Source organism: Vombatus ursinus, unplaced genomic scaffold (assembly GCF_900497805.2).
Source record: "Vombatus ursinus unplaced genomic scaffold, bare-nosed wombat genome assembly UNPS02014786.1, whole genome shotgun sequence".
Lineage (NCBI taxonomy): Eukaryota > Metazoa > Chordata > Mammalia > Diprotodontia > Vombatidae > Vombatus > Vombatus ursinus.
Genome location: NW_020954564.1, coordinates 11148384 through 11169729, shown reverse-complemented (window position 1 = coordinate 11169729; position 21346 = coordinate 11148384). Strand labels below are relative to the sequence as shown.

The following is a 21346-nucleotide window of genomic DNA, read 5'->3' as shown; positions in this document are numbered from 1 at the left end:
CTGTAAAGAGTGAAGCCTATCCCTTGCATCACCCAAAGACAGTATTGTATTACATCACTAAATTCACCTCCAAGTTCACAAGAGTGCCCCACCTTTTTTTTTTTTTTAACAGGCTCTGGTTTACAGACCCTGTTCAGGGAGGGCTTCTTCTGTGGTGCCTGGGCCAGAGGAGGAAACTGTCTCTCCAGAACTGTCATTTCCCTCCTTACTATCTTTCGGAGCTTCCTTGGCTTTCCTCAGTTGTAAAATGAGGAGATTGGACCAGATACAACTAGGTCCCAATTACTGCGAATAATGAATTCCTTGAAGTGGCTGCATGTATTTGAATTCACACTATTTTGAAGTTGTAATTATGTAAAATATGATAACTGTTTCCCTGCCCAATGGAAATAATGCAGTGCAAATTCAAATAACTCAACCACTTCAGGGAATTTGTTATGCATACTAATCAGGACCTCGTTGTTACCATTGCAGCTCCTTCCACTTTTAAATCTACTGATCCTATGATCTCTCAGTCTCATCTAGCTCTGTGGCTTTATGTTGTGACAATCTGTGCTTTGCTCTTCTTTTCAGCTCTCAAATTCTATGTCCTGTGGTCTGAATAAAATCTTATGTTCTAGGTCCTATTGCAGTTATTACATTCTCCATTGTAAGGAACCTTCCAGTTCTGACACTGTTTTCTGTGGCTCTATGCATGGATCAGGAAGCAAGCAAGCAAGAAATTCCCTTTCCCTCCTTTCCCTACCTTCAAGCCCAGTCCCCACCCTTTCCCACTGTATCCCCCGATGCCCATGAATGACCAGGGCAGTAGACAATCCTGTAGGATGAGTCACAGTCAGGGAGATAGGAAGGCTGGCAAAGGGACAAGCCTTTTCCATAATTTCCCCACCCACTCCAGGTCCCACCTTTCACTTCCTGGCCTTCCCCAAACCAGGCCTGGTTCTCCAGCTTACTGTAAGTGAGGGCTCAGAAGGTGGGGATGGTGTGTGTCTGCTTTCTCCATTAGCTCCCCTGCCCAAATGCCCCAAGGGGACAGCCAGGGCGGGGGAAGGTCAGCCTTGCCACAAAGCAGCTCCTTTCCCCTTGGAGACTTGCCAGCCCTAGCTTCCTGAATGACAACAAGGGAGGGAATAGGAGGGAGAGAGAGAAGGACAGAAAGCCAGACAGGCAGACAGACAGACAGGCAGACGGACACACAAAAAAAGAGAAAGAAAAAGGAGACAAAGAGAAATAGAGACGTCCCAAGCCAATGCATGCTGTCCCTTCAGCCAGTCTGTACAGGGGCAGGGAAATCAGCAAACCAATCTTATAAAAAATGTCTTCTATTAGAGAACTCAGGCAGGAGAAAGAGGACCAAGGGAGACAGTCCTTCCACAGTCAGCTAGTACATCCTCAGAAGTATAAAATCAGTCCACTTCATTCTACAGATAAGGAAATTGAAGCCCAGAGAGGGGATGCAACTTGCCTGAGGTTTCACAGCAGGTTATTAGTGGGGTCAGGATTAGAATTCAGGTCTTTTAGCTGGGAGATGATTTAAAATCCAGCTTCAGACACTTACTGTGTGACCTGGGCAAGTCACTTAACCTCTGTTTGTCTCAGTTTCCTCAACTGTAAAATGGGGATAATAATAGCATTTTTCTCTCACGATTATTTTACGGATTGAATGAGATTAGAATTGTTAAGCACTTCCCACAGTGCTTGGAACATAGTAAGCACTATATAAATGTTAGCTATTATTATTCCTGATTAGAGGCTGCCTAGGGACTTGGCTTTGCAAAGCTACCATACCAGGAAAGAAATAAGGTCAACCCGATTGTCTCCTATCCTAGGATTCTTTGCTCATCATTTCATCGATGATAGAAATTAAAGCAGGAAGAGAACATAGAGATCATCTAGCTCACCTCATCATTGAGCAGATGAAGAAACCAAAACCCAGGCAAAGGGAGAGACTCACCCAAGGTCACATAAGTAGCAAGTCCAAGCTGGAACCTCAACAATAAGATTTAGAGTTAGAAGCTACCTTAAAAAATCATCCAATCCAACCTCCTCATTTTACTGGTCAGGAAACAGACTCAGAGGGAGAAGTGGAAGAGATAGTGGCCAGGTTTTCTAACTCCAAGCCCAGTGCTCTTTCCACCATACTACATGGCATCCTATTTCTTTGGAGGCACAGAGGATGTCTTTATGTACACGTATATAGGTATATATATACCTATATACATATGCGTATACATAGACACACATCTTTCCATTGATTGAATTCCATAAATAGAAAGGTCAAACCTCTATCCCTAGAGTTAACTTAGGAACTCCCTGAAGATAGGCCTTCCTATGGGACATCAGGAAGAGACATCAGGACTTCCCAAACTTTCATCTAATACAACCTTGTTCTTTTACTGAGTACACTGAATCATATGGTTTCTTTAATAAACATGGTGGAGAATATACATAACACACGAGACAAACACAAGAGGCTACTCTGGCCAGGTTAAAAGCCAAATTTTAAATCCTTGACACTTTACACCCTGATTTCAAGCCTCCTGCCTCTATTCTAAATCTTCTCCATCCTTTAGTCTGACTCTTCTCTCCAGACTATAGGAAAGCAAGTACCCAATCTGTGGTATACTGGAAAAGAGGCCCAGGTTTGGAGTCAAAAGACTTAGGTTAGAACCCTAGCTTTGCCATTTACTACCTATGTGACCTTGGGAAAGTCACTTAAACTTTCTAAGCCTCAGTTCATCTGTAAAATGATTAGGCAAAGTGATGTCTAAGGCCTCATACAGCTTAAAATGCTATGGTCCTCTGAATCTATGAGACAGCATTCCATCTATATCCCTTCTTCCTTCTCAGGCAATGGAATCACATTGGAAGGGGCCGTGCCATCAGAACAGGACAGTCAACCAAAGCCAGCCAAGCGGGCACGGACATCCTTCACAGCAGAGCAGCTGCAGGTACTGGCTCAGGGCAGTGGGCCTCCCAGGTTAGAGGTCTATCTTGATGGGAGCAAGAGGATGGCTAGGGAGAGCCTACCCCCCAGCTCCCTGACCTTCCCTCCTGCTCCTCACCCCCAATACCCTCACTCTGTTCTCCAGGTAATGCAGGCCCAGTTTGCCCAGGACAACAATCCTGATGCACAGACACTTCAGAAGCTGGCAGACATGACGGGCCTTAGTCGTCGAGTTATCCAGGTGGGCGGAGGGCAGACACACAATGAGAGAGAAGAGGGTGAGGCTGACAGAGTCAGAGACAGAAATCATTGTGGTGGGGCCAGGGCTGGTCCTGCTACTCAGGGAGAAATAAAGCCTGTAAGGGGAGAAGGAAGGGGGGGGGAGTAGAAACCATGTATGAAGGGGTGGGAAATTCTTTGGGGGGAGGGCAGGTGGGAACTGAATCTGGACCTGATCCCTCAGACACATGGTATAAAGGAAAAAAGCAATGGATTTAGAATCAGAAGACTTGAATTTGAATTCCATTTCTATTTCCTTACTTTCTGCTTACTTGACATTGGTCAAGTCACTTAACCCCTGGACTTTAGTTCCATTCTTGTTAAAAATGACTGAGTTTCATGACACAAACATTAAGAAATTGCTCTGTGCCAATTAAGAGTCAAACTTAAAATCCCTGACACTTTATACCCTTATTTTAAGACTTTTGCCTCTACTCTACATCTTCTCCATCCTTTAGTCTGATTCCCTTCTTCTTCCAAGCAAGATTCCCTCTTCCCCAAAGGCAGAAGGGGTCACCCAAGGGCCCTTCGAACTCTTAGTCTTATGGCCCTTTGACTTATTCCTTGGCTCTTGGAGATGGCCTTGCTGTTTTGGGCGGGAACAACTCCCAAGCTAAGCAGTCCAGCAGAAAACACATCATGGGGGTGGGGTTGGGGAGGCAGGAACCTAAGGGGGACAGTAATTTTCTGGGACATTCATCAAGAGGGATGGAGAACAAACTTCAACAACCTGACCAACTGTGTGGGATTTTCTTTGGGGGTGGGTTGGGGCTATCATTTCAGGTCTGGTTTCAAAACTGCCGAGCCCGCCATAAAAAACACACACCCCAGCATACAGTGCCACCCTCTGGAGCTCCACAGTCCCGTCTCTCCTCTTCCCTGTCTGATGACATCCACTATTCCCCCTTCAGCAGCCCTGAGCGAGCCCGCATGGTCACCCTTCACGGATATATAGAAAGTAAGTGACCACAGCCCTTAGGGTCCAGGGGAGGGGAGAGATATACAAAGCATCTGAGCCTGGGGCCTGCCAAGCTGGGAAAAAAGGATGTTCCCAGATTCCTGGGAAAAAATGGCTTGCTGTTTTGGTTCTGTTGACTTCAGGGTTAGGTCGGAACAGATGAAGCTGGCAGAAAAGAAATGAGGGCCAGGCCAGGCCTGACATTTGGCTAGGGAGAAGGGAAAGGGATAGTCCCACTGTAAGGATCAGAAACAGCACTCCTTCTACCCTTACACCGCCCCCAACCCCCGTTAGACCTGACCTAGAAAAGCATGAAAATGGTTTGCTTGCATCCTGTCCCCCTCTTAACGCCATCCTGGGTTTCTTTTCTCTGTCCTTGGGGAAGAAAGTGTTTCTCTCCTGAGTTTGGCTAGAGTTCCCATGAAGTGCTCGTCTTTTCTGTTTGAAAATAACAGAATCTCACAGCTGGGAGTGACTACAAAGGGCATCTAGTCCAGTCCTTATCAGAAATAAAAATTGCCCCTTTGGCCTCCTTGATAAGATCATCCAGTGTCTGAAGATCTCCAGTGGCCCGGAACTCATTACCTACTACACTTCCATCATTGGAGATTCCATTCCAATAAGGATCTACAGCTTGGTCATTTTCCTCTTGGCTCTACTGTATGGAGCCATTTAGAATAATTGTAATCCCTTATGAGTCCTAATTCTTCTACCTCACACAGATCACTTCAGCTTTGTCTATCTCCTTTTCCTCAATTGTAAAATGAATGTGTTGGATTAGATAACCCCTAAAGTCTCTTTCAGCTTTGAATATCATGATCCTATGAGATTTTTGTAGGCTCTGTTCTACCTACCACCTTCTGTTTTGTTTTGTTTTTTTTCTACTCCCTTCTGGCCCAGGGGGAGCACAGGATCTGGATGTTCTCATTGAGGAATGGAGCAACAACAACTATCTTCTGTTCTGTTAGGATGGTGTACAGGGATCTCCTAATCTATCTTTTTTTTTTTAAGGCAATTGGGGTTAAGTGACTTGCCCAGGGTCACACAGCTAGTAAGTGTCAAGTGTTTGGTCTGAGGTCGGATTTGAACTCAGGCCCTCCTGACTCCAAGGCTGGAGCTTTATCCATTGTGCCACCTAGCTGCCCCTGGGATCTCCTAATCTAGAACATGTTTTCTGCTATTCTGGCTCTTTCTCAGTCAGTTTCTTGCTCTCACTTCTGAGGGCAGTATGAGAGAGACCCTGTGGTTGTGGAAGAAACCTTGACTAACAAACTCTGCCTTTACTAGGACCTTCACAACTACATTAGCTGCTCAGGCCGGGTGACGAAGCACCTGCCTGGGGATGCTTCCTGCCTTGGCTGCCATCATTGCCAGTGTTCTAGGCCCCACACATATCAAGGGTGCAAAACACTGAATGTGGAGTCAGAACACTGGTTATTAACCCAGCTGCGGGTCTTGGACAAGCCACTGACTTCACAGGATGTTAGTTTCCTCATCCATATGATAAGATCATTGGATTAGATGATCTCTAAAGCCCATTCTGGCTCTAAATGCTATGAAATATACTCATTCATTCTTTCACCGGCTTAAAGTGGACTTTGTAAGAAATAGCTGCAAAATTCTGGGCCCCAGAATACCCTTTGGATGCTGGGCTAGTCTTTCCTCAGCCTCTTCTTCACAGGCCACACACATTGCAGGCACCTAACTCCTACTCTATCTACACACACTTCTGGAATTGTCCCTCAGCTCCCCATCCTACACCCGCCTCAATTTCTGGGTGGACACATGGGAGCCCTCTCCCAGGTCCTGTGAGAGTCTCAGGCCCCCACTAATAATGACAGGATTTTCCCTAAGATATACAGCAAGACCCTCTCCCTAGGATCCTCTATTTCATAGGATTTAGAACTTGAAAGGGACCTTCAGAGATGATTCAATAAAACCCCTTTATCTTACATATAAGGAAACTGGGGTCTCAAAAAGCTCAAGTGACTTGCCCATGGTCACACTAGGAGAAGAGTTAGGGTTGGTACCCAGGTTCTACAACTCTAAATCCAGGACTCTTCAATATTATTCTCATTTGGCTAGTTATTCTTTGGAAGCCAGACAAAAATTTGCTTGGTATGAGGAACTCTTTTTCCTAAAGTGATTAATTTTCGAAGTGCATCTATATATCATCCTCAGTATCCAGATAATTTGACACTATCTGTACTGAAGCTCTATCTGTATGTCTTGTTGAATGGATTTTTACATTAGAAGTGGAACAAGATGGGAAGGATTCCAAAGCTTTGGAAATGAATCTCACCTTGAGGTCAGTGTAGACCAAGTAGGTCCAGCCATACTTTCAGAACAACAGCGTCCATTAAAAGTGCTTCTTTTGAGGAAAGGGGTAGCATATTTCAGCTGTTCTGCAGACTGGGTATTGAGATGTCTATATGCTCTGGAAGGAAAAAGGCTATCTATCCATAGCAGTGAGGATGATGGGTCTGACTTTTGCTTCCCTGCTTTGTTTAGTATAGACTTGGCCTGCTGGATCACCAGGGGCCATGCCAAGACTTATCTGCCAGAGTACAGTATTCATTGCCTTGCAGGAGAGGGCAACTTCCTTCAGTCTGGGAGATCGAATCCTATCTGTGCTCCACCTACCTTGAAGATGTGTACTAAGACACGGAATCTCAAAGATGGATCTCAAGTCTTATCCCATTTCCTCAGCTGTTCTCTACTGCAAGAACACCTTTATTCATGATGGTGCTCTCTCTGGGCATAGACCCAAATTCTGACCAAGTAGTCTATCTAGAATTCTTTCGTTAATTCATTCAACCAGTATTCATTAAACATTTACTCTGTTCCAGTTACTATGCTAGCCTCTGGAGATATAAAGCCAAAAATAAAACAGACCTGAGCCTCAAGGGGAAATGACATATATGGAAAAAATGAAATTTAAAAAAATAGGCAAAGTAACTACAGAGGTAAGGATATAAAAATATGATACCTCTCTCTTCCTGGAGATGTGTTTGTTTTAAAATTAACTAAGATAATGGGATCCATGAATTTAACATCATTCCCTATCTAGAACCACAGAATCTTAAAAGAGTCATAGAGCCTTAGAAATTTGTAACCTTGGAAGCTTAAAATCTTAGGAATATTAGACTCTAGGGGCAGCTAGGTGGCACAGTAGATAGAGCACTGGCCCTGGAATCAGGAGGACCTGAGTTCAAATTCAGCCTCAGACACTTGACACTTACTTCTCTTACTAGCTATGTGATCCTGGGCAAATCACAACCCCATTGCCTAGCCAAAAAAAAAATAATAGACTCTAAAAATATCAAAATTTTAGAATCTTTGAATCATAGAAGTTTAGAGTCCTACAAACCTGAAATCAAAGAACAAGTTAGAAGCTTGGAACCACAGAACCTAAAAATTGGTAGGACTTGAACATGGAATCTTAGAATCTCAGAATCCTGGAAACATAGGGGCCAAAGACTCTTAGGATCATATTTTAGAATCATAGAATCAGAATTTTCAAATTACAGAATCTTAGAAATTTAATACTTTAGGTTTCCCTGACCTTGAGCAGTGGGTGACTGATCTACCCTGCTTTAGGACTAAAGAGTTGGGTGAGGCTATTTGAGGAAAACAATGGACCTCCCTGAGAGAACTCTGATTTTGGAAGAAGTATCTCTAGCCCAGGCTCACAGACAAACCTTGTATAACATCTTGCAGTCTTTTTTTTTCCCAATGAAAGAAGCAAACAGTTGGTCAGAAAACATCAGTCATGGGGTTACTGGCAAAACTACACCCACAGCAACCATAATTCCTCTCAAAAATCAAAATACTTCTGGGCCAGTTGTATAAGTGCATGTGCACTCTTCTCCCACCCATATCTTCTTCTTGGTGAAAGGCACTGATTCACTCATAGCCACATTTCTTCACACTCATTTAGGCCAAATCAAGACCATCCCTCCCATATGGCTAATGCTAGGGTTGGTTTTGAATGGCCTACCAGGCTCATTTCCCTTATCCACACTAACATGAAAGGAATCCTACCCTAACAGTGTTTGAGTCTGGAAAAAAAAAGGGACTGGGGCAATGGTGGTGGTAGGGTATTTGACCCTTTAGGTCTGTGAAGGATTATGCATAGATGGGAACCATACATTTCCCTTTTCAGTGGAGAGAGTGGGAAAAGGGCTTAACCAAAAGGAACTTACTTTAGATTAAGAATGTTTCTAACAGTGATGGTTTTTAGTTGCTGGAATGGAGTATGGAAGATGGTAGGGATCTTTATGGATGGGATAGAGGTCCTAGCATGGGGCCTTGAATACAGTAGGTGCTCAATAAATACTAAAATTTATGGACTGATTAACATAGTCCCCATGAGCCAACATCCAATCTAGTCTGAAATATGGGGGATGGACTTAATCACTTCACTTGAGGGTTCTATGACAGAGTCAGTATTTGTGACATTTCTGTCTGGGTCCTCAACCCTCAGGTCATGCTATAGGATAATCTCTGGCATAGAGAGCCCCAGAGGCTGAAGCCATCTTCTTGTTTACAGGTCAGGTACAATGTGGGCAGGTGCACTGTCGGCTTCCTTACACTGCCCCACCAGTTCACCTCAAAGCCGACATGGATGGACCACTCTCTAATAGGGGTGAGAAGGTAAATTAAGTGCCCCCTGGTACTATAATATATTCCTCCCAATAGGCACCCCTACATGCATGCCACTGAGGTGGAGCTCTGTTGGCACTAGAGCTATGGGGCTTTTACAAATGTGTTCACCTCCATCCACCCCAGGTCTTTTGTCCATCTTAAGGGTCTGGGGCCTATCAGTGATACACTGTTGAAGCTTCTCTTCCTCAGAAGCCAGTGGTCTGTCTGCCTGTGTCTATGTGTAGTGCAGTGTCCATTTATCCATCCTGTCACTCTCTGGTTCTCACTCCTATAAATTCTTACTTCAAGAAGTCACAGACTACAACATAGCTATCATCCATACTGGAGTAACTCCAGAGTCTATTCTATATGCTGCCATTTCTTATTACAAAGACCTGGATTTATCCCAATTCATTGTGGCATTATCATTTTAATTTTTATTGCTTGGTAAATCAATTTTTAGCACACTGTAATTTGACAGTTGAGAAATTAGTTAAGAAATAATAACTCCCATTTCTGTAACCACTTTAAGGTTTACAAATCACTTTCCCCACAACCACTCTATGAGGTAAGTATTATTATATCCTATATATATATATATATATATATATATATATACACACACACACATACATACATATATATTATATTCCCATTTAATTGATGAAAAAACTGAGGCTCAGAGAGTTACCCGAGGTTATCTCTCCATTATCCAATATAATTAAAGAATGGGCCACTTTTATTCACCAGCTATACTGATAGAGAATTATTATATATGCCATACATGAATTACCAATTTTCAGATTATTAGAATAAAACAAAATATGCTTAACATCAGAACTATACTGAACATAATTTAATCTTTCTTAGATGATTTAGAAAGCACTTCATGATCTGGCAGGGTCTCCGGGTCATTGTTGTGCACATCAATTATCATTGTAGAAGTGATGGTTAATAGAGGCTTATAGTTGAAAGAATATAGAATAAAGCAGCTTTCATTCCACATGGTAATAACCTATTGTTAGACTAGAAATCTCCTAGTGACATCGTGACCTTGGAGGTCCCTTCCAACTCTAAGCTTCTATGATTCCATGATCATAGGTATTCAGAAGTGCTCTTGGTGGGGGTGGGAATTTATTCCAAGATATGACAAACATCCTAGTTTTAAGGTATGAATCCAGTCCAGGCAAGGATATAATTGTTTTTATTGTCATCATCATTGCTGATTTCCACTGAGGTCCTTCCCCAATGTTTCACTGTGGTGTGGGAGTGACTGTAGCTTTTTCACAGCTCTGCTAGGAAGTACAAGGACGGTGGGGGGGGTTCCTAACAAACGGGAAAGGCTTCGAATAGAAGCCTAGCGCCAATTGTTGTGCAAGGACAACCTACCCACACTGGAATCACATCAATAGGACGTTGGCACCAGGTAATGAATTTATCTGTGCAAGGGATTTCCATTTCCATAGAAGAAAACAGCATGGCGTAGGGAGGCAAGATGTTGTAGTGGAAAGACTGCTGTATTTGGAGTTACAAGACCTGGGTTCAAATCTGGTTCTGCCACGTAGTCATCATATAAACCTAGAGCAAGTTACTTCTCTGGGCTTCCTTTTTCTCATTTATAATGAGAGGAAGTTGGATTCGATCACATCTGAGGTCTCTTCCCAATCTAAATCTTATGATATTCTCAGTATTCACATTGAAGAGACCCTGGGTCCTTGAGATAGTGAAATAAGTAGTAAAGGTTCATGATCTTACCATGTCAGGTCTCAGTGACAATGATCTTTGAATCTCACAGCTGGAAGGCGTCAAAGAGGTTATCTGATGTAATCTACCTGAATAGGATTCTCTCTCTAACATTTCCAGTCCCAAACTTAGGAAAGGAGCTACCCCTTGTCTCTCAGCCTAAGGATTCCCTCAGTGTTGCTGTGATGTAGTAGCAAAAATTACACTTTGACTAGCTGTGTGACCTTTAGCAAATTCAGCAAGTTAGAGGTAAAAGTCTCCAAGTTTATTTATTCATCTGTAACATCCCCATTTTGCTTTTGTTTATTATTATTATTTTATTATCTTGTCTTCTTATATTCCCAGTTCTTATGAAAGTTTAGCTCTTATCTTGCACAGTGCTTTAGGCTTTCTGTCTTCAAGTGAAAATTTTAGTGAGTTGTGCCATTGTTCTTTATTTTTAAGGTTAGGGTGAAGCTATCATCCTCATTGATAAGGCCTCTTCCCTTCCATCACTTGCATCTTTCCCTGTGCATAAAATTCCACTCTAGGGAAAGGTGAGGGAGACCTTCAGTCTGGCCACCCAGTTAACAGAAAGTCTGTTTGAGCTCTTACTGTGTGATAGACACTAGTATAGGGGAAGACACAAAAGATCTAATAACCTGTCCTAGAGGAGTTAACAATCTAAATAGGAAGATAAAATTAACACATGAAACAGTTCCCTAAAGTAAGACAGAGCTAGATTGTGTGGTCCTGACTGTAAGAGTTGACAGATGTCACTCTGATGATGACTTACCATCTCTGAGGCTTCTGTTGTCAATGTAAGTCTTCTTCTCTACCCCTAGACTGCAGTCTGTAAAACTCCAGTGCATGAATTATAGTTATTTCCTCAGCAGTAGTTAATTACTTAGTATGCATTTCCACCTAGTTGGCTGACTTCAAAGTTTTCTAAACTTGTTCTTTCTTTGTATCTGCTCCCAATTCTATAAACGAGGCTCTTAATATAAAAAAAATTTTTTCTTCTTTTAATGTAACCTTCAGAATGTCTCTGACTTAGATTTGGAATGCTCCCAGGGAAAAAAGTATAAACTTTTGGAAAAGAGCTATTCTGTCTGTGCTTGCTTCTATAGCAGTCTCATTTTCACTCATAGCTTGGCTATGCCTTCCTTCTCTATGTAGTGGAGTTAGTTGTCTACTCTTGGTGGTAGGGAGAGACAGAAAACCACTCACTTAGTGGTGAATACTCCCCAGCAACTCCTCTCTTTCCAGAAGACCTAGTAAATAAATACTGTGCCTGAAAACTGAAGAGTCCCCTGGAATACTCCCTCTTCTTCTGGATAGAGAGAGTAGTCCCTCCCTATCTTTTGGTCCATGTTAATAGGATTCACAATAACTTTGGTTTGCAATCTAATGGTCTGGTGAGTGACATAGGTTTTGGGGGTGATGCCTCTGGCTGGGGATTATTAACTTAGAGAGCATTTCATAACATGATGTTGGGAGTAGGAGGAAAACCTAAGGAGAGGGGGCAGTTTGGGAAGATGTATTCAAATCTCACCTTGTTAGGTTCTAAGCTCACTTCAAGGGCTACTTATCTCCAAAACAAAAGGTATACATCTAGCTACTTCTATCACAGTCCTCTCTAACACTCACCTTGTATTATTTCATTTTTCAATAAGTAATATAAATCAGTAGAAACATTCATTGAACGGATACCAGCTCTGGATCTGCTACTGACTTACTGTGTTAATTTGGCCAAATCACTCTTCTGGGCCATAGTTTTTTGATATGTAAAATAAGGGAGGTTGAACTAGAAAATCTCTATGGTCCTTTACAGTTATGATGAACTGTCACCTCATTTCTAAGATCCTTTCCACCTCTAACATAATGTTTTGTGTTTTAACATCTTTTCCAGGGGTAATGTTTTATGTTCTGTGGTCTAACGTTCTTTGTTCTTGATTCCATCTCAGTGCAACCCTTCAATGATCAACCATCCACTAAATCTCTTTCCCTACTCCTTTCTTCTCCTCCTCTGCCTGTGTGAGGTGTAGGTAGGATGGAGCACTTTGTCACTTCTCTCACTCTGTCTAGATCAAACCAAAGGGACCAAGACATGAAATGGACTTGGTTACTTGAAGCCTTTCCTGCCTATGGTCACTTCCAGACATTGTTTTCCCTGACTGAGAGGAAAGGGAAGCCTCCTCCAATCAGGGGACTGGAGTCTCTTGTCATTAGTTAAGAGCCATCAAAATGCTCTAGCACCAAATGGATAATAAGGCAAAGAGAGCAGGCAGGACTGAACAGCCAGGAGATGGGATTAGGTAAATAATAATAACTTACATGTATATGGTACTTTATGGTTACAGATACTTTTCATATACATGATATATGTGAAATAAATAAAACCACTGTGTGAAATAAATAGTGCAAGTAGTTATTATCTCTCTCTGATGGATGAGGAAAGTAAGAAATAGAAGTGACATCAGTGCCTAAGGTCACATAGAAAGTAGCAGAGATGAGACTCAAACCTAGATCTTCTGGCTCCCAGTCTTGGGTCTTTCAACTCAAGTGCTCTGAGCAGACCAAATGGAGTTAGTGAGTTCACGATGCAGTCTTCTCTGAGAGATTATTAGTGATCATAGATGCCTGTTGTGGATGGATTCCCAGAACACAGGACTTTGCTAGTTAGCTCAGAGAAGACTTAATTCCTATTTTTGGGGAAGTCAATTTCTCTTTGGTGGGTTGAAAGGGAGAGTTGCTGAGTCTAATTTGGTCAGATCTCCCACTTATTAGCTGAGTAACCTTGGGAAAGTCACTCAGATTCTTAAGCCTCAGTTTCCTCACCTATAAAATGGAAGGAATAATATTTGAATTTTCTACAGCACTGAGTTATTATGAGAATCATGTGAGGTAATGAATGTCAAAGCACTTAATCTTCAGGTACCTTATAAATGTCAACTATTTTCATCATCATTATTCTCTTCACCCAATACCATCCTTCATTCTGTCATATACCATACTGCCTGCCTCTGGGTCTATGGGTGTGAACATTATTCAGTATAAAAGGAAAGTCCCATGTCAGATACATTTTTTAAATAAAGTTTTGTTCTCAATTATTTCAGTGAAGGAAAAACATTTTACTGGCAGTAGCAACAAGAGTGAGTCACTAGTTCTTTTAGGGAGCCAGAAGCCAGTCATAGAGCATGACTTTAAAGGGCAATGACTGTCAGAACGATGGGTGGGAAGCTTTAATGTCTTTGTCTAACCTTCCTTGTCTACTTTCTCCTCCCAACAGGTCATCCTTTTTCAGTACTGACTACGCAGACTCTTCCACATCTGTCTATGGTGATTCCACAGCTGCCCCTCGGTCACTGACATTCTGTGTGTCTGCCCCCTATGACTAGTGGTTTCTGCCTCAGCCTTTCCATTCATTCCCATGAACCACCAGCCAGTTCCAGGTTCCCACTCAGCCACCGGGGCCTTTCTTCCCCTCCTGCTGAAAGCAGGCCCGGGGTTGTGCAGACCAAGGCCAGCCAGCATGGATCCCCAGAGCTACTGGGAACACTGTTGAGGCCACTTCTTGGAAGGCAAAGCTCCCCCATATTTGGAAACAGGGTGAAAAAACTTTTATTTTTATTGAAACTGGAATAATTTTCAACTTGAATGAATTAGAATTAAGAAAGAATTAAATTGTCAGGACAGTAACAATATCCAATTTAATTTTTTTTAATATTGGCCTTTGTTATCCATTTCCTTGAGACCATCTATGAATTCTGAATAGTTGACAACCCCAAATGTTATCCACTCAGTTGCTTTTGTTTGAGAAACTATACAGTTTTTTGTGGGAAATTCCCAAAAGAAAACTGTGTTCTAATTTTATCATTTCCATCTGTCTGGTTGTGTCAAGTTAATTCAGAGAACAAAGTGAGACTCACCAGCTCTGAGAGCCACATAGCATGCAGATGAAGAGCTTACCCAGTCAGAAGAAAAGGTGGTTCCATACTGGGCATGATGTCTATGGGAGTCTTTGAACCTTTAAGTCAGTGGATATATATCCAGCTGCCAGTTTTCAGAATGTAGTTGTTCCTCTTTTCTCCAGCTTACTGCAAAGCCTAGCTAGGGAAGAAAAACTTGGCAAACCAAGCAGAGAAACCTAACCATTCACTCCAATCTCATCCTAGGGACCAAGTTATTGATGTAAATCACAGAATCTTAGAATCTCTAAGTTGGAAGAGATCTTAGGGGTCATCTCATCCAATCCCCATCAAAAGCATGCATCCTTTTCCTGCCAAGTGGCCCTTCAGCCTCTGCTTGAATACCTTCAGTGAAAGGGAACTCATTTTTTTTTTTTTGGTGAGGCAATTGGGGTTAAGTGACTTACCCAGGGTCACACAGCTAGTACTTGTCATGTGTCTGAGTCCAGATTTGAACTCAGGTCCTCCTGACTCCAAGGTCAGAGCTTTATCCACTGTGCCACCTAGCTGCCCCTAGGAACTCATTTTTTAAAGAAAATAAATAGAAACAAGATGGAAATTGAGAGGGGAAAAAATTATTAGTCTTTCAGGTTATACAACTTGTATACAGAATATAGAGCAAAAATGTTATTTTATCAGAATGAATGCATCTTTAACTCTTTCAGCAGATGGATATAGTAGGGGGCAAACACCTCTAAATAAGTTTTTTGTATGGAGCCAGCACAGAAGACCTGCAGTAGCAGGATAAGGGCAACACTGTGAAATTCAGCCAATTTAGAGGTTGAACCGTTAGCAGGCCAGAGCCCCAGGCATTTCAGAGAGGGACTGAATCTGATGGGCATGAATGGCCAAGGTCAGCTCTCTTCCCCCCAAAATGCCATAGTGTAAGGGTCCTAAAGAAAAGAGCTAATGGCAGGACAAAGTGAATATCTGATGATGGGTCTCATTCTAAACTTGAACTGGGAGCTTTCTGTTAGAAAGATAAGGAGATAATGTGTTAGGATCATAGCACCTTTGTGTTCTAGAGACAGCCCCATACAAACTAACAATGGAACAGCGTGTCAATGATTCTCCTCTGTTAAGGAGTGAAGGCAGTGTTAGATTTACTCTTCAGCTAGGCTCTGGAAGATACTCAGGCTATTTAAGTAGGACAACAAGAATCTACTTGTACCCCTATCCCCTCTTCATCTAGGCAGTTGTTTTATCTCATGACTAATGAAACCAGCGAAAGGGTAAGAAGGAGTTCGGACGAAGATTGAGGAAGGAGACTCCTTGAAACAGTGGCTGACCTTCCACACTGGGCATTACCTGTTCTTTGAGGTTCTCACCAGTTTGCCCCCTCTGGGAGAAGCAGGTAGGCTTTGTAGCACAAAGCAAGACCAGCTCATTAAATGGCAAGCTGCTCCCAAGTGAGAAAGTCACTGAAGCAGTCCGAATATTGTGATCACCCAGGGCTCTGAGGCTTTTGGCATCTGCCTCAGGGATAGTCTCTGCACATATCGCCAGAGAGACCTACTGCTTTGCCCCATGCCTCCTCCAGAGCCTATTCCTCCGGGGAGAAGTAAAAAACTCTTTCTCTAGGAAGTTTCGCATCCATTAAGCCCCAGATTTTCACTCCAAGTCCAGCATCTACGTGACTTTAAAACAACAGTGATTATGCACATAGAAAAATACCTTATTGTGCCAAGATTATGACTTTCTTTCATTCTGCTAAGTATCTAAATACTCCAAAAATCATCTGACTGATTTCTCATTTGCAGTCACCACTAATCAAACTTTATCTCAGGTCATTCCATTTAGCTTCCATCACAGTTAACTGTGTTTACTGCACATATGTTAGAATGAACCACAGAAGGCAAGAGTCTTTCATGATGCATGATTAAAGTGTGCTTGAGTGCTATTTACAGAAACAGCAAGGGCAAACTATGACAAAATTTGGTGGGGCAGAAAGGGTCCTCTACAGAGTTTGGAGACCTTGGACAAGTCCCCTCCCCTCTCTGGGCCTCCACTTCCTAGTTTGCAAAATTAAAATGGTCAAGTTGTATGACCTCTTAAGATCCTTTCCACCTAAGGTTCCTTTTAACTCCAACATTCTATGTTCTGTTTTTAACATTCTATATTCTACAGTCCCTTTCAGCTGTAATAGTCTATGTTCCATGTTCTAACATTCTATATTCTAAGATCCCTTCCATATCTAAACTTCTATATTCTAAGGTCCCTCTCTAATATTCTATGTTCTAAGGCCCTTCCCAGCTCTAAGTGGCAATGATTTTCTGAAACACTCAGGGCAGAGGAGGGGGAACCCATCAGAAGATCTCTGAATCATAAACAGTATTTAACCTTAACAGCTGGTCCCAGATCTCAAAGAAGGGAGTGGATTCAGAAATTGCTTACCAAAATCTTTCTAGTGATTTTTTTTGTTCATTATGGTTAAAACCTCCAATCCCAACTTGCAGGGGAGATCAATGGGTGAACCATGTACAGGAGTCACCACAGACACAAGTTCTACTTAAGACTTTGCCCCAGAGTTGTATCCCTAAAGTGGCTCATGCGGTCCCAGCATGCTGCAGATCCAACAGATGTCCACTACTATGGTTAGAGCAGCCTTGGACACAGCAGGCAGTCAAAACTCATATTTATTTAAATACAAAACAAAAGGGAAGATGAAAGAAAAACAAAAACATAAAAAATTTAAAAAAATTGTAAGCACTTTTTTGTAAAACCAATGTCTGTTTTGTTACATACTTTTAATGTTGTGTGCTTTGTAAATGTCTTATTTGTGTAATAAATAAAGTTAATGCAAATAGAAGTGCTGGCACTTACATCAAGAAAATGATGTAATTCCATTTTTTCCACTTGCTTCTTAGTGGATAGATCACGCCTTGGGAGCCCCTGTCCCAGTGTGTGATTATTTGGTTAATCACCAGCTGCCAGGGAGCTTAGCACATATTCCTGGTAAATTGTTACAATTTCCCAGTTAGCAAACTGGTCATTAAACTGGCAATGGTATTGCTTGGTGTAATTACCCAATCAATGCCGTCTGTTACCCTAGCTCCAAGAAGAAGAAAAAGAAAGCAGTTTCCCACCACCACTAACTAGCACTTTCTGCCATTGCTGTAGGGGACAGAGCAGATGCCACGTCAAATTTGGAGTGTTGAGTGTACTTAGAATGCTGAGAATGATCTGGAGGCAGGAGGGTAGGGTAGAAAGAGTGCTGGGCTGGGAATCACAAGAAACCTGGCTTTGGCTCCTGTCTCCATGATCTGCTAGCTGTGTCATCTCTCTATGCCTATATTTAAGTGGGGAAAATAATATTTGTAATACCTACCTCACAGGGTTGTGAGAAAAATGTGGTGCAGACTTTTAGGCACTATGTAGTTTTGAGGTGTGCATTACTCTATCCATCAAAGATCCAGGTTAAAATCTTTCTATGCCTTCATCCTAAACCATTTTCCAAGCTTTACTACAAATCTTCAATTTACCAAATACTAAAAGGGCTTCAATTCTGCTAGAATCATGGCAATACCAATGTATCACTGAAGTTTTCTATCTGTTGTCTTATTATTGCCATAAAACTGGTGCATTTCCTTTTCTGCTAATAAAAGCTCCTAACTTCTCACACACAAAATCATAGTTAGGCATATGTTTGATATTATTTGTGCCCACCTTGCATCTTTCTGTTGCTCTTTGAGTGATTTATAGGTTTTAGTTCTTCAGCAATCACTATGTTCCATGATTTGAAACCATGACCAGGAGAGAGGGAGTTAAACTGAGTTTACACTTGAGAAGAATGGAGTTGACTATTGAGACTAGCAGATGTGGTAGGATAAGCTCTTCTGCCTCAATGCTTCTCTGAGCTCAGGCTCAGGTCCAGTCACTGTTTAGTGTATTCAAACTGAATTACAGACCAAGGAGAAAAAGAAGTTACCAAATGGGATCTAGATAATTAGAACCACCTAGACAATTAGAAGCAACCACTCTTGCTTTTCCTCCCAATAGACTAGAAACAGAGGACATGTCTGGAACCCACCAAGGGAGTGGAGCCTTTGTCCTTAGTCATCCAATGAAAGAGAGAGGGATGGACTCCATGACCTATTGTAAGCCCCCTTTGATTCAAAGATACCATGCCCAGGCATACATTTCCTTTATAGCACCCCAGACAAATGGTCCTCCAGTTTCCACTTTCAAAATCTGTCTCAATACAAGTTTCGTTCACTTTTCCTAGTTTTACCCTCTAGGTCCAAGCAGAACAAGACTAATTTCTCTTCTATATGACATTTTTCAAATACTTGAAAACAAATATTCAACCAGAGCCTTCTCTTCTACAACCTAACCAACCCCATCTCCTTCAACTTATCATCATGAGGCATGGTCTTCTTGGTTCCTGATTGCCCTCTGTTGGACTTGTTCCAGTTTTTCACTGCCCTTCCTAAAATGTGGTATCTATAATGTGAATTTCTGTAATAAAATGTGGTATCTGATTCTTCATAAACATAATATCTCAGTTATGGTCTGATTAGACCTGAAAACAGTTGAGATTGTTACCTTTCTCAGTCTGGACACTATGACTCTCATAGTTGTAAATACTAGGTTGGATTTCATACAGTATTGGATCTGGTGCCTTCTGGGGGATAAACAGGGCAAAAAGGTTTTGGGAGACGTACCTTTGCCTGACATTGCAAGGAGGAGTCAATGTTATGTCATAGATATTTCCCATAAACTGTCTTTTCAATTTCTTACAAATAGGATGCTGCTGAGAACCCATTCTTGTTTGGAGTTTCTAACACTGGCTTGATTTGATTCTTCTGAGATCATGATATTCCATGATTCACACTCATAAAAATCCCCAGGGGCAAAAATATGAGTTGTGGTGGCAGCAAGCAGCTTAAGATTTTGAACAAAAAGAAACTTTGGAGATCATTTAGTCCATCCTCTTCATTTTACAGATGAGGAAACTCTGTCTGAAAGAAGTTAAGTTGGCAGGAAAGAAAGCAGGAAGAAAGCAGCAAAGACAGGATTTTACCCCAGGTTTTCTGACTCCAAATTCAATACTCTTTGCACCACTCCACGTTGATAATTTTTAAAAAATTCAATATTATTTTATTTCATTTTCGGTTTCAAATTCTCTCACTCCCACCTCCACCTCCCCCACTCATGGAGAAGGCAAGAACAAAAGCCATTGCAAATATGTATAGACATGCAAAACAAATTCCCTCCCCATCTCTAAAAGAAAAGGATAGAAAAGAAACAAAAGAAAATATCCTTCAATCTGTACTCTGAGTCCATCTCTTTTCTATCTGGAGGTGGATAGTATGTTTTATCATGAGTCTTTTGGATCTGTTCATTGTGCTGATCGGAATTACTAATTTTTTTCAAAGATGTTTATCTTTACAATACTGTTGTTATCATATAAACTGTTCTCCTAGTTCTTCTCACTTCACTTTGCAGCAGTTCATAAAAGTCTTCACAGATTTTTCTGAAACCATCCCTTTCACCATTTCTTATGGCACAATAGTATTCCATCATATTCATCTACCATAATTTGTTCAGTTATTCCCCAGTTGATGAGCACTCTCAGTTTTTAATTCTTTACCACCATGAAAAGAGCTGCTATAAGAATTTTTTGTGTATATAAATCCTTTTCCTCTTTTTTTTTTTTTGCTAGGCAATAAGGTTAAGTGACTTGCCCAAGGTCACACAGCTAGTAAGTGTTATGTGTCTGAGACCTTCCTCTTTCTTTGTCCCTTGAGGGGTATAGACTTGGTAGTACTCTTACTTAATTAAGAGATAATTCAGTTTAATAGCTTTTGAGGCATAATTCCACTTTGCTTTCCAGAATGGCTGGAGTGGACAGTGTATAACATGTAAGGTATCTGTTTTCCCACAAGCCAACTTTGCCAATCTAATGAGTATGTCCACATGGATCATTGAAAGTAACTGCCCAAATGTGATTTGTTCTAAATTTTTACTTTTATTTAATTTTGGACTTTTTTATCCATTTGCAGCACCTGTCCAAAAATTTTTATATGCATATATTCATAGACTAAACCAATAGACTACTGATCCAATTATGTATCATTTCTAAGCAATGTGTATTTCTCATCCATTTTGTCTTTCCATGGTGGCTGGCTAAACTAACTCTTTTGAATGCCACTGATTTCATTTGGGAGACCCCTTAGTATTCCAGGCCTTAATACAATTCACACTATATTATCCACAAATAAGAACATCTAGAGAATCCCATCATTAGTAGAGAATCCCTATTCCACTTGGACTTTGCATAGAATTTTGGACAACCCATTTGACTCATTCAGAGTGTTATCATTCCTGACACTATTTTAAGCCATACTTTTGTATTGAACACTCCCCACCCCCCACCTCCACTCGAATGTAAGCTCCTTGAAGGCAAGGACTGTTTCATCTTTTCATTTTTGTATACCTAGCATTTAGTAGAGTGCCTTGCACACAAGAGCATGTACCAGTCCCCTTACAGGCCAGTGAATTGTATTCTATTCAGTGGCCATAGACTGGAGAACCCCAAGGCAGCCAGTCTCATTATGGTCCAACAGGTGCTTAATAAATGCTAGTGCACTGACCTGGAATAATGATAATGATAACAGATGTCATGTTCATGACACTTTTTACTTAAGTTATCTCATTAGATCCTCCTAGTAACTCCAAAAAGGAAAATACTGTTATCCCTATGTTATGGATAACATCAGAGAAGTTAAGTAGTATGCCCCATTTCACACTATTAGCAAATGAAACAGCCAGTGCTTGAATTCAGACCTTTCCCCTCTCAATCTAGAATACCCTCACTGC

General features: G+C 41.5%; 1 protein-coding gene across 2 annotated transcripts in view; it reads left to right on the top strand.

The window, feature by feature from the left end:
* LOC114047147 (LIM/homeobox protein Lhx6) overlaps nucleotides 1–14882 on the top strand; it is a 33676-nt gene extending 18794 nt beyond the window's left edge. Inside the window, exons 5-9 of one of the 2 annotated variants that reach the window (XM_027867907.1) lie at nucleotides 2851–2951; nucleotides 3093–3188; nucleotides 4010–4184; nucleotides 8737–8840; nucleotides 13846–13950. In XM_027867907.1, coding sequence (XP_027723708.1) covers nucleotides 2851–2951; nucleotides 3093–3188; nucleotides 4010–4184; nucleotides 8737–8840; nucleotides 13846–13866 — 497 coding nt within the window. In that variant the 3' untranslated portion in view covers nucleotides 13867–13950. Of the gene's footprint in view, nucleotides 1–2850; nucleotides 2952–3092; nucleotides 3189–4009; nucleotides 4185–8736; nucleotides 8841–13845 lie in introns of both variants that reach the window. The other variant, XM_027867908.1, reaches the window with a different exon arrangement.
* The last annotated feature ends 6464 nt before the right edge of the window (nucleotides 14883–21346 follow it).